Here is a 12,527-nt window from a genome sequence, read left to right as displayed (position 1 = left end):
AACCACCTTTTTGCATGTCAAGCATTCCTGACCGTTGCAGTAGAGAAACCTACTCATTAACATGTTATCAGACAAAGGGAATCGGCTCACTGGGGATAATAGGGAATTGCTCTGTCCAAGCAATTGTTGTCTGGCCAGAAAGCTGCAGCGTCTGGCCCGCAACAGAATAACTTAGAAAAGGACTGTTGTTTCCAAGAAGATGCCATTTGGGTGTATAATACTTGTTAGAGGCTGTCTTTTTGTTTTCTACTTCATCTTTTCATCTTTCATACAGCTGCACAGCGCCCACCTTTCCTTGGCCGCATTCAAAAACCTCATACCTTCCTAGAGCGTCAGTGATACATCTCAAATGCTTCACATGACCAATTCGAATAACCCGACGTGCCACAATTTCCAAAAAGGCGTTATCTGTTTTGAAGCGCCTTCTCTAAGCAGGTCAAGGAGGTGAAGGTGATCGCGCATAACAGAGTCTTCAGGTGCCCCGTAACACCTCAGACCGCCCCGATACGCCGGGGATCACCTCCCCGCACGCACGGCTGCGGCGTCCTGCCGAGGGCAGGGAGGTTTCCTGCTGCCCGAGCTCTTATTTTAATAAGATGAACAAGGCAATTCAGAGGGGAGAGGGGGATTCAACCCACCCCGCCCGCGTCCAGCAGTGACGAGCCGTGGGCGCGTAGGCCCGCCACCTCAGGCCCCGGCAGCGGCCAGGGGCCTGCGGAAAATGGCGGCCAGCAGGCGGGCACCCCCTCGACGACCGGAGGGTTCCCCCCCGCCGCCGGCAGCCGCCACAGCCAGGGCAGCCGGCCTAGAAACGGGAGGGAGGGAGGGAGCCGTGCCCTCGGGCTGAGGAAACCCAACGGCGGGCCGGGGGCGAGGGCTCCCCGCCCCGCGTTCGCTGCCTCAGGGGCGGCGGCGGCCGCTGCCCTCCAGCACAACGGCCGCTGGGCGTCGGCCTCTTCCGCCTCCCGCCGCTGCCCTCAGCTCAGCCCCGCCCCGAGCGGTGGCGGCGGCGGCGGCGGCCTGACCCCGGTCCCGTCCGGTGCGCGGCCGAGCGGCGGCGGCGGCCCCCGCGGCGGCATGGCCGTGCGCTGGGCTCTGCCCACGCCCCTCAGCCCGGCTCAGCTGAAGCGCCTGGAGCAGCACCGCTACAGCGCGGCCGGGCGCTCGCTGTTGGAGCCTTGGCTGCAGCCCTACTGGGCCTGGCTGGTGGAGCGGGTCCCGCTGGGGTTGGCCCCCAACGCCATCACCCTGGGCGGCCTCCTGCTGAACTGCCTGACGGCGCTGCCGCTCATCGCCTGCTGCCCCAGCGCCACCGAGCAGGTACCGGCCCGCCGCCGCCTCCCTCCTCGCCGTGAGAGCCCTTCTCCCGCCTGCCACCGCCTCCTCCCGCCGAGGGCCTCGCCTCAGCCCGGCGGCCCCTACCCCGGCAGCGGGTGCCGCCGGGCGGCCCGGCGCTGGGGGAGACCCCCCCCCCCCCGCCCCGCCTCGCCCCGGTACCTCCTGCCGGCAGCCGGACGGAGCTCTCGGGCCCGTGTCCCGCCGCGGGGGTGCGGTGCCCGGTCACTCCTTCCCGCGGGAGGGAGGGCTAAGGTAGCGCTGCGGGTTTGCCCTGAGAAATCAGGGGAGCGGTGATGCCGGGGGTCACGCTTTGGGGTAGCGGGGGGTCAGGCTGGAGGGGGGTGTTACGGTTGGAATGCCCAAAAGGTTGGGGGGATCCCGTGAAAGGGCGAGTTCCAGCGGGCTCCTCCGCAGTCCTTCGCTGACCAGAGGTCCAGGTGAAAGGGCCGGGGGCTTGGATGGGGCTGTGGAGCCGAGCTGAGACCCTGGAACACGGGAGCCCGGCCTGCTCCGGGGACCGTCGTACCTCCCACGCGTGCGCCTCTGCTCAGGCAGCTTGCTGGGAAGGAGACATAAGCTGTGTCAACTCCCTTCTGGAGAGGAAGGCTGTAACAAGGGCCGCCGGCCAGGAGAGAGGGCGTGGGATGCGCCCAGGAGCGGGGCAGAGCTGGTCACCCCGTGTGGCTGACGCCACTTCGGCACCGCTTAGTTCGGAATGGAGGTTCGGTTGTGCTGCAGGCGTGTTAGCTGACAGTAGCTCAGATGCTTCCCATCCTTGCATGGGAAACGGTTAATTGCTTTAGCTTCTGGAGGGAAAACAGGCTTGTTAACGTGGGCTGATGCTGCTGGCGCCTAAACTGGGTGGCCTACGGTTTCTCTGGCAAGTTAAGGAGTTCTGCTGGAGCTTCCCAGCCTGTTACGGGTGTCCCAGTGCAGAGTCTTCACGGTGGGAAATAGCAGGGGAAAATTGCTTTGTGTAGGTAAAATATCTTGAAGGGTGGCTGTTGTTTTCCTGTGTTCTGGTGGGCTTAAATCCTAACTTAAGGCAGAGGTGGCAGTTGGTTGGGTTTTTTTAATAACTTAGATATACTTTGGTGAGCGTTCTTGTTGACAGAAGAACCCTTCTTTTTCTCTAGTTGCTTTGCCCTTTACGTTAGCAGAGGTGTTTGTGGCAGATGTACCAGGAGGCTGATCCAGATCAAAATTAACTTTGCTTTGGTCTAACCTGATCACTTCCCTGATTTCCATCACCAGGTAGAGGCACTCCGTGGCCTTGCAGGCAATAGGAGAAGGGAGGATAGAGATGGGAGTGAATGGTTGGAAACTGCAGATTGTCTTCTAGTGGCACTTTGAGAATTAACATGCTTGTGGAACTACTACCTTTAGCTTAGTTTGCCAGCTATGTGTCTGGATGTTCATTTTAGCTTCTCTTTGCTATTCAGGCAAAAAAAGGCAGAAAGTAAATTTTAAGTTATTTTTCCCTTGAGGACTCTTGCACAAAAAGAAGAAGGTTGTGTTGCAGACATCCAGGGAATCATTCCTTCCGGGAAAGCTTAGGTTGAGTTTTAGAAACTTTACTATTTTTTTTTAATTGTGGAAGCTGAATTTTATAAGAATCTGGAGTTTGGACTAAACTTCTTGTTCAGATATCTGTATATGCTTTATAAATATGTAGTGTAAAGCCAGACTCCTTATCCTCCTGGGATTTTTTTTTGCCTCTGCGCTGTGAGAATAGCCCTCACTTTCTCTTTCTGCATCACTTAGGACATCGTTATCTGTCTTCTGCTTGTTTAATGACTCAGCTTGTCTTCCACCTAAGATGTCATGGTTCTGGATGGCTTTTTTAAAAATATAAAAATAGCTAAAACTGTTGCAACGCTAATAGGTGTTATATGTACTGTTGTAACATCTACTTTGTACTTTTGACTTGGATGTGTAGGCTGGAAGGGCTAGGGGGAAGGTGGAACTAAAAATGATGTTAAAGGTCATTGAATCACAGGCTGAACTAATAGCATAGTACACTTCAACATCACCTCTCTATACTGCCAAGCCACCTCTTCCACTCATGAACAAGTCTTGATTACCTGATGGACTAACAAGAATGTGTTATATTCTCTTGGTGGCTTGGATAAAATAACAAGCAGGTTTGGGTTTTCGGTGGGATTTTTCTTATGAGTTGGTTTGTGTGGTGGGTTTTTTTTCCCTAACCAGTCTTTAAGTGGGCTGTTTCTATTAGTCCTTTATTGAAAACACTGAAGTCTTGATATTTGTACAAACCACCCGAAACAAGTAAGACTGGTAGCTGAAATCCCTTGGAGCGTAGCTGCTAGCAGATGCCTAGAAAAGAGATCTTTCCCTGATATACCCTTCCAGCTGCCAAAAGACTGTGGTTTAGGGGTTTCTTGACAAGGGATTCTACTCAGGTTACTTGCTAGAACAGCAACTGATGGATCTATTTCTCCACAGACACCCTGCACCTCATGATTTTGCCTTCTGAATTACTTGTTTTGAACCTGTTTGTACTTTCAGATTCCATTATGTCGTATTGCAGTGAATTCCACAATTTAATAATACTTCCCCCTCCGCCAATGCAATTAATGTCTAAAACCATACAATGCTCCCTTGTTCTCCTACTGTGTAGCTGTTATTTCCTTATACACTATTCTTTTTATTTTCATCAGCATGAGTAGCCACTGAAGCCACTTTGTTACTGACTAGCACAATATGTTTTGGCTTTATAAAATATTGTCTGCTTCAGTAATGTCTCCTTGTCTAGTAGAAACATGGGTTGTATCACTGTCTCCTGTAAATGCACATTTCAACGTAAGCCTTCTTGCTTGTAGCTAAGCCATTAGCAGACTGCACCCCTCAAGCACTGTTGTAACTAAAATCCATGTGTGTAGATTTTTTTGTAGAGTGTTTGTCCGGTTTCCTATTCTGTGTAATTTAGGACAGTAATCTATAGAAATAATACCCGGGACTGCTACACCAGGTGTGGTGGTGGGGAGGACACTACCTGCACATTTCATGTTCTGTGGAGGGCTGAAATACCTTCTTCGCTATGACTGCAGGCTGGTTTTTTTTTTTTCTTTTCTTTTCCTTTTTTTAATACTAATTATAAAATATTTAGGAATGAAAAGTTTTACCGACTTGAAGTATGAACAGTGTGTATTTGCTGCATTAGAGTGTAAAAGGAGCACTTCTTAGGTGAGGATTTCCATTTTATCCCCATTTGACAGTGAACTATTTTGCTCTACTGCCAGCTGACTTCTCTGAAGTAGCTACAGTTACTTCATTAGGTCTTGCAGGTGAATCTCTCATACCCTCTCAGTTTCTAGGGAAACTGACATGTTATTTTTTTTAGCTTGCATCAATACCAGGAAGAAAACTGGCTAAACATAATTCTCTGTCTTTTTCAAAGGGAGAAAGGAAACACTGATCCTGCTGCTTTCATGGTTGCTTTTGGAGGGGCCTGGCTTCAGTAATCCTTCAAGCTTAGACACAGGTCTCTCTAAAATAGCATAGGAAGCTAGAATTTTAGGACAGAAGTTCATGCTAACAGTAATAATTACTTTGTATTGAATTTCTATCCATTTAAAAAAAACTCTTTTAGCATTTACAGCAGGATCTAAGCAAAGAGCCCCCCAAACTGATCAGAGCAGATGTCATCCAGTGATAAAGACTTGTCCTGCTTGCTGTCAACTTCATGGGTTCCATCATGTCTCATTTATTTGTTTTTTTTTTAAAGCCTTTGTTCCTGTTGTCTATAATTTCCTGGAGGTTACTGGGAATAGGGGAAGACGGGAAGAGAAGAGCATGAATTATGGATTTGCAGTTTGGGCAGTGATGGCAAAAGGGGCCAGGGGCTCAAGGGTTCTCATGCAGAAAGCAGAGAGAGGGAAGGGAGGCCTGTGGTGGCTAGGTCTGTAGAATTGTTTAAGAAATGGTGCAGTGAATTTATAAAAGCTGATCTTGCTGATCTATGCTGTTTAGAAAGCCATATGTCTAGGGAGACCAAAAAGCAGGGGAGGGTCTAGGTGACTCCAGCTAGCTCTACTATTAACTGTTTGGAGGGAGAGGAACATTGGCTAGGTGCTGTCTCTGCTTCTCTCTCTTTTTAAAAAACTCCCTTAAAAAAAACCCAACACCCCCAACCCACCCCCAAACAAACAAACCCCACCACCACCTCCTTTTAAACTGAAAGAGGGATTGTCTTGAGTTTTTTCCTGTAAGAGGGGAAATGAGGGGAAGATACTGACAGTCATGACATCATGTAAACTGCAAGGGGACAGCTAAGCTTTGTGGGAGAGAGAAGTAGAAGAGAGGGTGAACTGGAACAGCTGGTGTGAGCTGGGGACATGGGGGTGTGAAGGAAGAAGCATTAAGCCCCTGACCTGATAGAGGAAAAGTGTGAAGCACTGACTGGGGTGGGGAATCCAGCCAATACCCATGAGTGAAGAACAGACCACTCAGTAGTGAATGGGAGAAAAAGGTATTTGGCATAAAGTAAGACAGCAAAGGTTCCGAAACCCCGACGCAGAAGGATGGGAGATCTTTCAGAGGGAGCTTGTTGAGGAGAGGAGGATGCTAAAGGAAGGCAAGGAGATCCTGCTGCACATGAAATGCACTTGGGCTATAGTATGATTATTTGATTTTATTTTTTTTTCCCCTCCCTGTCCTCTCCTCATGCTGTAATGAAGGTTTAAACAGGCCCTTCCCTTCTCCTGCTATTAGTATGATTGTACATAGTGCTTTGTGCTGAACAGAAGCGAGGGAAATGATCTGTGCTTGGGGGGAAGAGGGAGGGAGTCCAGTAAAAATGTCTCTCTCTGTTCTGGATCTGGTCCAGAGAGGGACCATGCAAACCAGGGCAAAATTAGTAGCTGTGGATTGAAGAAGTGAGATTATGACTAAATGTGATGAGTAATTAAGGGGGGGATGAATCTTTAAATATTGCAAGATCTTGGGCTGTTGAACCCTCTGGGCTTGAGAGCTTTGCTTGAAATAAGTGGTAAGGGATGTCCTTGGCACATGTAGTCTTTTGCAGCTGTCCATGTTCTTTTGTGGGGTGGAATCACAGAAGCAGAAGAAGAAGGACTGCTGTTCAACCTACACTTTTTCCTGAAGGAGAGGCATGCCACACATACCTGTCAAAGACTATGTGCACATGGTTTTGTTTTGACACCCTCTGGTTCAGTAGATGGCTAGACCTGCTGTACCAAATCTGTGTGTGACAAGATTCTGGGGCTGTATCATCTTTCAGACATCCTTTTTAACTGGAGCAGAGAAGTATCCCCACTCCTTCCCCCTTCCCCCAGGTTTGTGTTCTCTTCTAGTTCCATGAGAATAGCATCTAGCTCTGGCCAAATAATACATTTGCTTGGACAGGATATAACTTTGGGCAGAGATAATAAACACCTCATCAGTGAAAAGCTGATGATTATTGGGAGCCTCCTGACCTTTCTGCTGAGTCTGTCAGCCATGTCAGCATTCTCAGATGCTCCCACTTCTCTAATTTGCAAACTACTTGGGTCCAGCGTGGGAAGCCAGCAGGGGACATCCCTGGATGGAGAGCCAGGCATGTGAGAAGGCAGAGGAGACAGTAGCTGTAGCTGTATTGAGAGGGTGGACAGCAGAGAGAATCTGTGGTTATTAGAGAATTTGGAAACCTCTGTGCACCTTCAGTGATTTAGAAAACTGTATTTTACCGATTGAAGAGCATTCATTTAATCTGCTAAAAGCATAGTTGATTGCAAGTGACCTTTGGTTATTACCACTTTGGGTTAAATTTGAACTGACAGCCTAGGGATGAAAAGCTCCAGATTGTGTTTCTAAGCTCTCTCAGACACCTGTTCCCTTATTCTTACTAGGATCTTCTTCCCTTTTCCGCAACTGTGGGGATATAGATGCATCCGCTACAGGTGTTAATGGATACAGATGATCCTTACTGGGAAGAGGATGAAAACTCTCCCCCTCTTTCCAGATCATCAAGGAGCAGAGCGTTTTAGTTTCGGAGTCTGGGGGGACCGTTGCTTTGATTTGTCCCAGCAAGAGCTAATGCAAACAGACTTGGATCAGCAGTCTTAATGATTATACCTGTACTATAACTTGCAACTTGACAAGAGCCATTGCTTTGTCAAAAAGACCTAACATGAGAAGTTTGAGTTGAAGCTGATTTATTTGTTTATTTTTACACTTAATGTGTTACACTTGTTTTGAGGTAAGGTAAATGTAGACGATGTGACCTCAAACAGGAATTCTTGCATCATGTTCTGTGGGTTATGGAAACTTTCATAAACTAACTACAGTAACTAGCATGCAAGCCTTGTGTTTTGGTTAGAATTGAGGCTGTACTTCATGGAGCTTGCATTTCAAAAGATTGTGATAATACCAAGCATATGGCATACAGAACTATGGCTAATGATTAAAAAAAAAAAGTGCCACAACAGATTTCTGTTCCTGACTGGTGTTTCAATTATGGAAGTGATTCAGTTAAATAAGAAAATGCCCATGCTCTGGCATTTGACTTAATTGGTGATGTGCCCCAGACTGTGGGGGGTGAATGCAGGGTGGGTAAGGAATTTGGCTAGCATATTTAGCACTGGATACAGTCTACTTCTGTCTGTGATTTGGAGAACCTGATGACTTTAAAGGAAACTAAAATCTATTTTAGTTATAGGTAGATGGTTGCAAAAGGAGGGGAGCCTAATGCAACCAAAAAACCAGTGGTGTCCTGGACAGAATTGCCGGGTGTGGCCTGGTTTACTTACCAAAATCCAGGGATTAGCGTGACAAGTTTTGATAGATCTCAAGCCATCATTTCGTAACTAGTAGAAGTATGTCACAGTAAGGACGCCTTGTAAAACGCTGCAGATTACCTTTGTGGCAGTTCACAGTAGTATCGGTGATAAAATTGGAAATGTCTTTAAAATACTACTTTAAAGGACTACAGTGAAACCAGTGGTTTCTCCTAGCCTTTCTGCTCATAATGCTTCATTCATAGGTCTGTGTGAGGAGCTGCCTTGTTTGAGCAGTATCAGTTATTCTCCATACAACAAAGTTATCCTGAATAAGCTGGTATAGGTACTGTGGTAGCTTTAGTATGTGGATTATATCACAAGTGAAATGATCTTAGCTTCAATAGGGGTCCTAACTGTGCTTTTATGTCCTGAAATACCTGAGCAATGGCTGACAACCCTCCGTTTTGGAAAGGTGGAGAGCAAGAACAGGGACTGCCAGGTAGCTGCTGCCTCCCTGCAGAACATCTGACCAAGTGAGCTTGAGCCAGGAGAGGCCCCTGAGTTCTCCGTTCCTCCACATGATCTGCAAACCCGGGGTGGCAGTAGGCATCTCCTGCTGTCCACAGGCTCTGTCCTTCCCCCTTTGTCAGAGGAGAGAAACATTTTCAAAAGTTGGCTAAGAACTCGCTCCCTGGTTTAACCCCATCCCCCAACACAAAATTCCTTTGTTTAACTGTACTAACAAGGGAGAAGAAACCTAAATAATTTTACTAATTCCATTGATAAACATCAAACATATTGCTGCCATCACTTGACCTGGATTTCTGTAGTGTGATCTCTGGGGGGGGGGGGGGGGGGGTGTCTTGGATACCAGCATGTTAAATGTCCATTGGAATGAGAATATCTACTCATCCTGTTTCACCTGCTCAAGGCTTCCAACATGATCTGTGATTACAGTTTTTCTTAGTTTCCTTGGATGAAGGGAAAAGACAGCCTTGCCGGTTTTGAAGAATTTTCTAAGTTTTCTAGATTTCTGTGTCCATACAAATCCAGACTTCTCACCTATAGCTGGAATCCCTAATTCTTTGACTGTCTTTTACTTCAAAGCTGGACACAGCAGCCAACCGTTTGACTTTAAATGGTAGAAATGTTTTGTTAATGAAATTATCCAAATACTGGGTAGCAGAAAAATCATAAATTTGCTGACAATATTGTTTCCATATTAAGAGCACAAAACTAAGCGATAACATATAGTGTATCAGCCAGCCTTGAATACATGAGGAAGTCTTAAATAACAGCAAAAAAGCTGTTCAGAATTGAACCTCCCTTAAGCATGCTGGTTCTTGGGAATGATGTGTGTTTTGATCAGTCTGACTGGAGGCATACCTTTTTTTTTTTTTTTTTCCCCTAACTCAAGTCAGTGAGTATAATGATGATGAGAAAACAGAACGTCTGGAGGAGCAGCTCAACTCATCTGCATTCTTATTGCTGTCTTCTCCTGTCCCTGCCTACGAACTGATGGGCAACTGTTGTTTTTCCTTTTCCCCCCAGCTCTGACACTGGGTTTATACAAGTGTGGACAAATCTCAGTGACCTGAGATTTGATCTGTTGTCTAAATCTCCTTAATAGCCTTTACTGGACTTAGGAAATACATGTAATCACGTTGGTCTGTTTGTGCTGCAGGAGAGGAATTGCAGAGGTGTAGAGCCACAGCAGCTGTCCCTTACCTGGGAGTGGGAAAGGATTCAGCTCTGTGCCTCAGCCTGTGGCCGTTCACTTGTTTAACCTGCAAGTTGCATTTCCAGCATTTATACCTAACTTTGACTCTTTTCGTGAACAGTGTTTCTAAATGTTAAGGATACCACTGGAAACTACTTGAGAAAAAATTTTACCTGTGCTTTGTTCAAAAGGTGTTATAAGTAATTTTTAGTGAAAACTAATTCCTAGACAAAGACATGCTGACTATGCGTGTGAAAATAATGCTTTTGAAAGGTACTACTGTAGGACAGTTCCTTTGAACCTAAGACTGGTGTTAATGTAACTGATTCACAGCTTGTTTTGAAACTCTGATAGTCTATGTTAAGTAGACAGTTGCTCCTTCATATTTAGTGAATTACTTAATTTCTACAAACCCTTGTCCAAAGTGCCTATGTAGTCAATTTTTGTATGTTGGAAAAAATCTCTTTCCCTAAAAGCTGAAGACTTTATTTAGTAAAATGTAATGGGTTTTTATATCTATATGTTGTAAATCATCTAAGCATCTATCACATAAACTGCTGAGAACTTTAGTAAGTGCCTTGCTCGTACTTTCTTTTTTAAAGATTACTTTTATTTTTGTAACATTTTTCAGTACAAAGAATACAAATAATTATAGAAATACTGTGGTTTTAAGGTGGAAAAAAGTCAGTTGATGCAGAAGAGAGGTTAAAGTTTTTTGGGTTGTTTTTTTTGTGGTTTTTTTTTTTTTTTTTAATAAATAGAAGGACCTGTGTTTCACTGGTGTATCTGGAATAGTTCATTATAGTAGTTACTACAATTCATATAGACTAGCACAAGGAATTTGGTTTGTCTATTAACTAACAAATAGCACAATGTAGTATAGTTTTGTGGTGAATAGTATTCTACCTTTAATGAAATAGATGATCAGCTAAGAAATTGGGAACTGCCTAGTGAACTTATATGTGAATCTCTTTCAGGCACCTTTTTGGGCATACATCTTGGGTGCATTAGGACTTTTTATCTACCAGTCTCTGGATGCCATTGATGGGAAGCAAGCCAGAAGAACAAACAGTAGTTCTCCTCTAGGAGAACTCTTTGATCATGGTTGCGACTCTATTTCCACAGGTAGCCTTAACCTACTGTTACCCATCCTAGTTTTAAAAAAGTTACCTGTTTTCAAGAGGAGCTGATTAAGCACAGATTTGTTGAAGTTGGAAAGGACCTCTAGAGATCATCTAGTCCAACCCGCTGCTCAGAGCAGGGTCAGCATGTTCCCTTCTTTTAGGAGAACTTCACCATCTCCTGGTCACTGCAGCCAAGACTGCCCCTGACCTTTGCATCCCTGACCAGTATCAGGGAGGATATTCCAGAAGTACCTCTGGCACATGTTGGGTAACATGTGTTCTGCTCTTAGTCTGCATCTTCACGTACAGTGTTCTTTGAATGACCTAATGGTGAACAAAGAATTCCGTAACAGCATGCTCAGAGATTCTTTGCTATACATAGCCTGTGTTTTCCAGTAGGGTGCAGGTGATTGCCTAATAAAGGATTTTAAGGACCTAAAAGACCGATGCTGGCATGTGAAACCAAGCATTCCGCTTCAGGAGTGAGTTGCCAAAATATCAGTTTGGTAATAGGGCATCCAGCCTGGCACTTAGGAGAAGGATAATTTATATTCCTTAGAAGAATGAGCTTAAAAAAAGTTGATTTGGAGTCCTTAAAAAGTAAGCCTTGCTCAGTTTTACTTTCCATAACTTAGCTGCTGTTGGTGGCAGTGCCTGTACTTCTATAAAATCTTAATGGCTGAAACATTTGCCCTGTGAGCTGGCACATTCTTTATGCCTCACTTCCCAGAGAAGTGCAACTACTAGCTTCTCTGAGCTGGGCTTTTCAGTTGGAGCTGTCAGTGTTGCAAAGAACACGAGATGACAAGGCCTGAAGAAGGGAGAATGACCGCTGTAGGCTAGAAGGCAGTGCCCTCACTTAGAAGAAGAGAGTCCTCTGTTTCGGTGTCTCCTGCCAGGACTGTCCCTGAGGTTAGCTACTCAGTAAAGTATCAGTCATGTCATTACTTTGTTACAGTGATGTAAAATGCCTTGTGATTTTTTTTTATTTCTCTTAACTACCAGCAAAGAGGTTATATGACTAACGTGTTCATTTCTGCTTTTCAGTTTTTGTTGTCCTTGGATCCTGCATAGCAATCCGACTAGGAACAAATCCTGACTGGTTGTTTTTCTGTTGTTTTGTGGGACTGTTCATGTTCTATTCTGCTCACTGGCAGACATATGTATCAGGCATACTAAGGTTTGGAAAGTAAGTAGGTATCTTTAGAAGTACATGTTGCTTAATGTCTGAGAGTGCTAGCTACTTGATTTCCATTTCTTCTTTGTTTTTTCCCTGCTCTCTTTACCTCTCACCTTCTTCCTCATCTCCCTTCCACCCTAGCAGACTTGTGTTTTACCTGTCAAGAATTCTAAAACTCTGCATAATACTGAGTAGAGGACTTGTTCTTTTAGCAGCTGATTTAAGCTGTATGTGCTTTGTGTGCATGTGTTTGGCTCTTTCATCTACGGATTTGTTCTCAAAATCCATACAAGCACTATGCAGGCTCAGGCCAGAGAAATCCTGCCTGCAGTGTAAACATATGCTCTGTGTAGGAGTAGGGACAGGGCAAGCATTTATGGTACCTGCCTTCGTAATCTCCCAGCCACAGAACAGTTTCAGCCCGG

At 45.6% G+C, this 12,527-nt stretch overlaps 1 protein-coding gene across 2 annotated transcripts in view; it reads left to right on the top strand.

Moving 5' to 3' along the window:
• Window positions 1-981: 981 nt before the first annotated feature.
• Window positions 982-12,527, top strand: part of CHPT1 (choline phosphotransferase 1) — a 23,439-nt gene continuing 11,893 nt past the window's right edge. Inside the window, exons 1-3 of one of the 2 annotated variants that reach the window (XM_069807474.1) lie at window positions 982-1,320; window positions 10,776-10,923; window positions 11,970-12,111. In XM_069807474.1, coding sequence (XP_069663575.1) covers window positions 1,078-1,320; window positions 10,776-10,923; window positions 11,970-12,111 — 533 coding nt within the window. In that variant the 5' untranslated portion in view covers window positions 982-1,077. The remainder of the gene's footprint in view (window positions 1,321-10,775; window positions 10,924-11,969; window positions 12,112-12,527) is intronic. The other variant, XM_069807473.1, reaches the window with a different exon arrangement.

This window comes from Haliaeetus albicilla, chromosome 19 (genome assembly GCF_947461875.1).
Source record: "Haliaeetus albicilla chromosome 19, bHalAlb1.1, whole genome shotgun sequence".
Lineage (NCBI taxonomy): Eukaryota > Metazoa > Chordata > Aves > Accipitriformes > Accipitridae > Haliaeetus > Haliaeetus albicilla.
Note: the sequence above shows the minus strand (reverse complement) of the source record. Positions and strands in the feature narration are given on the sequence as shown.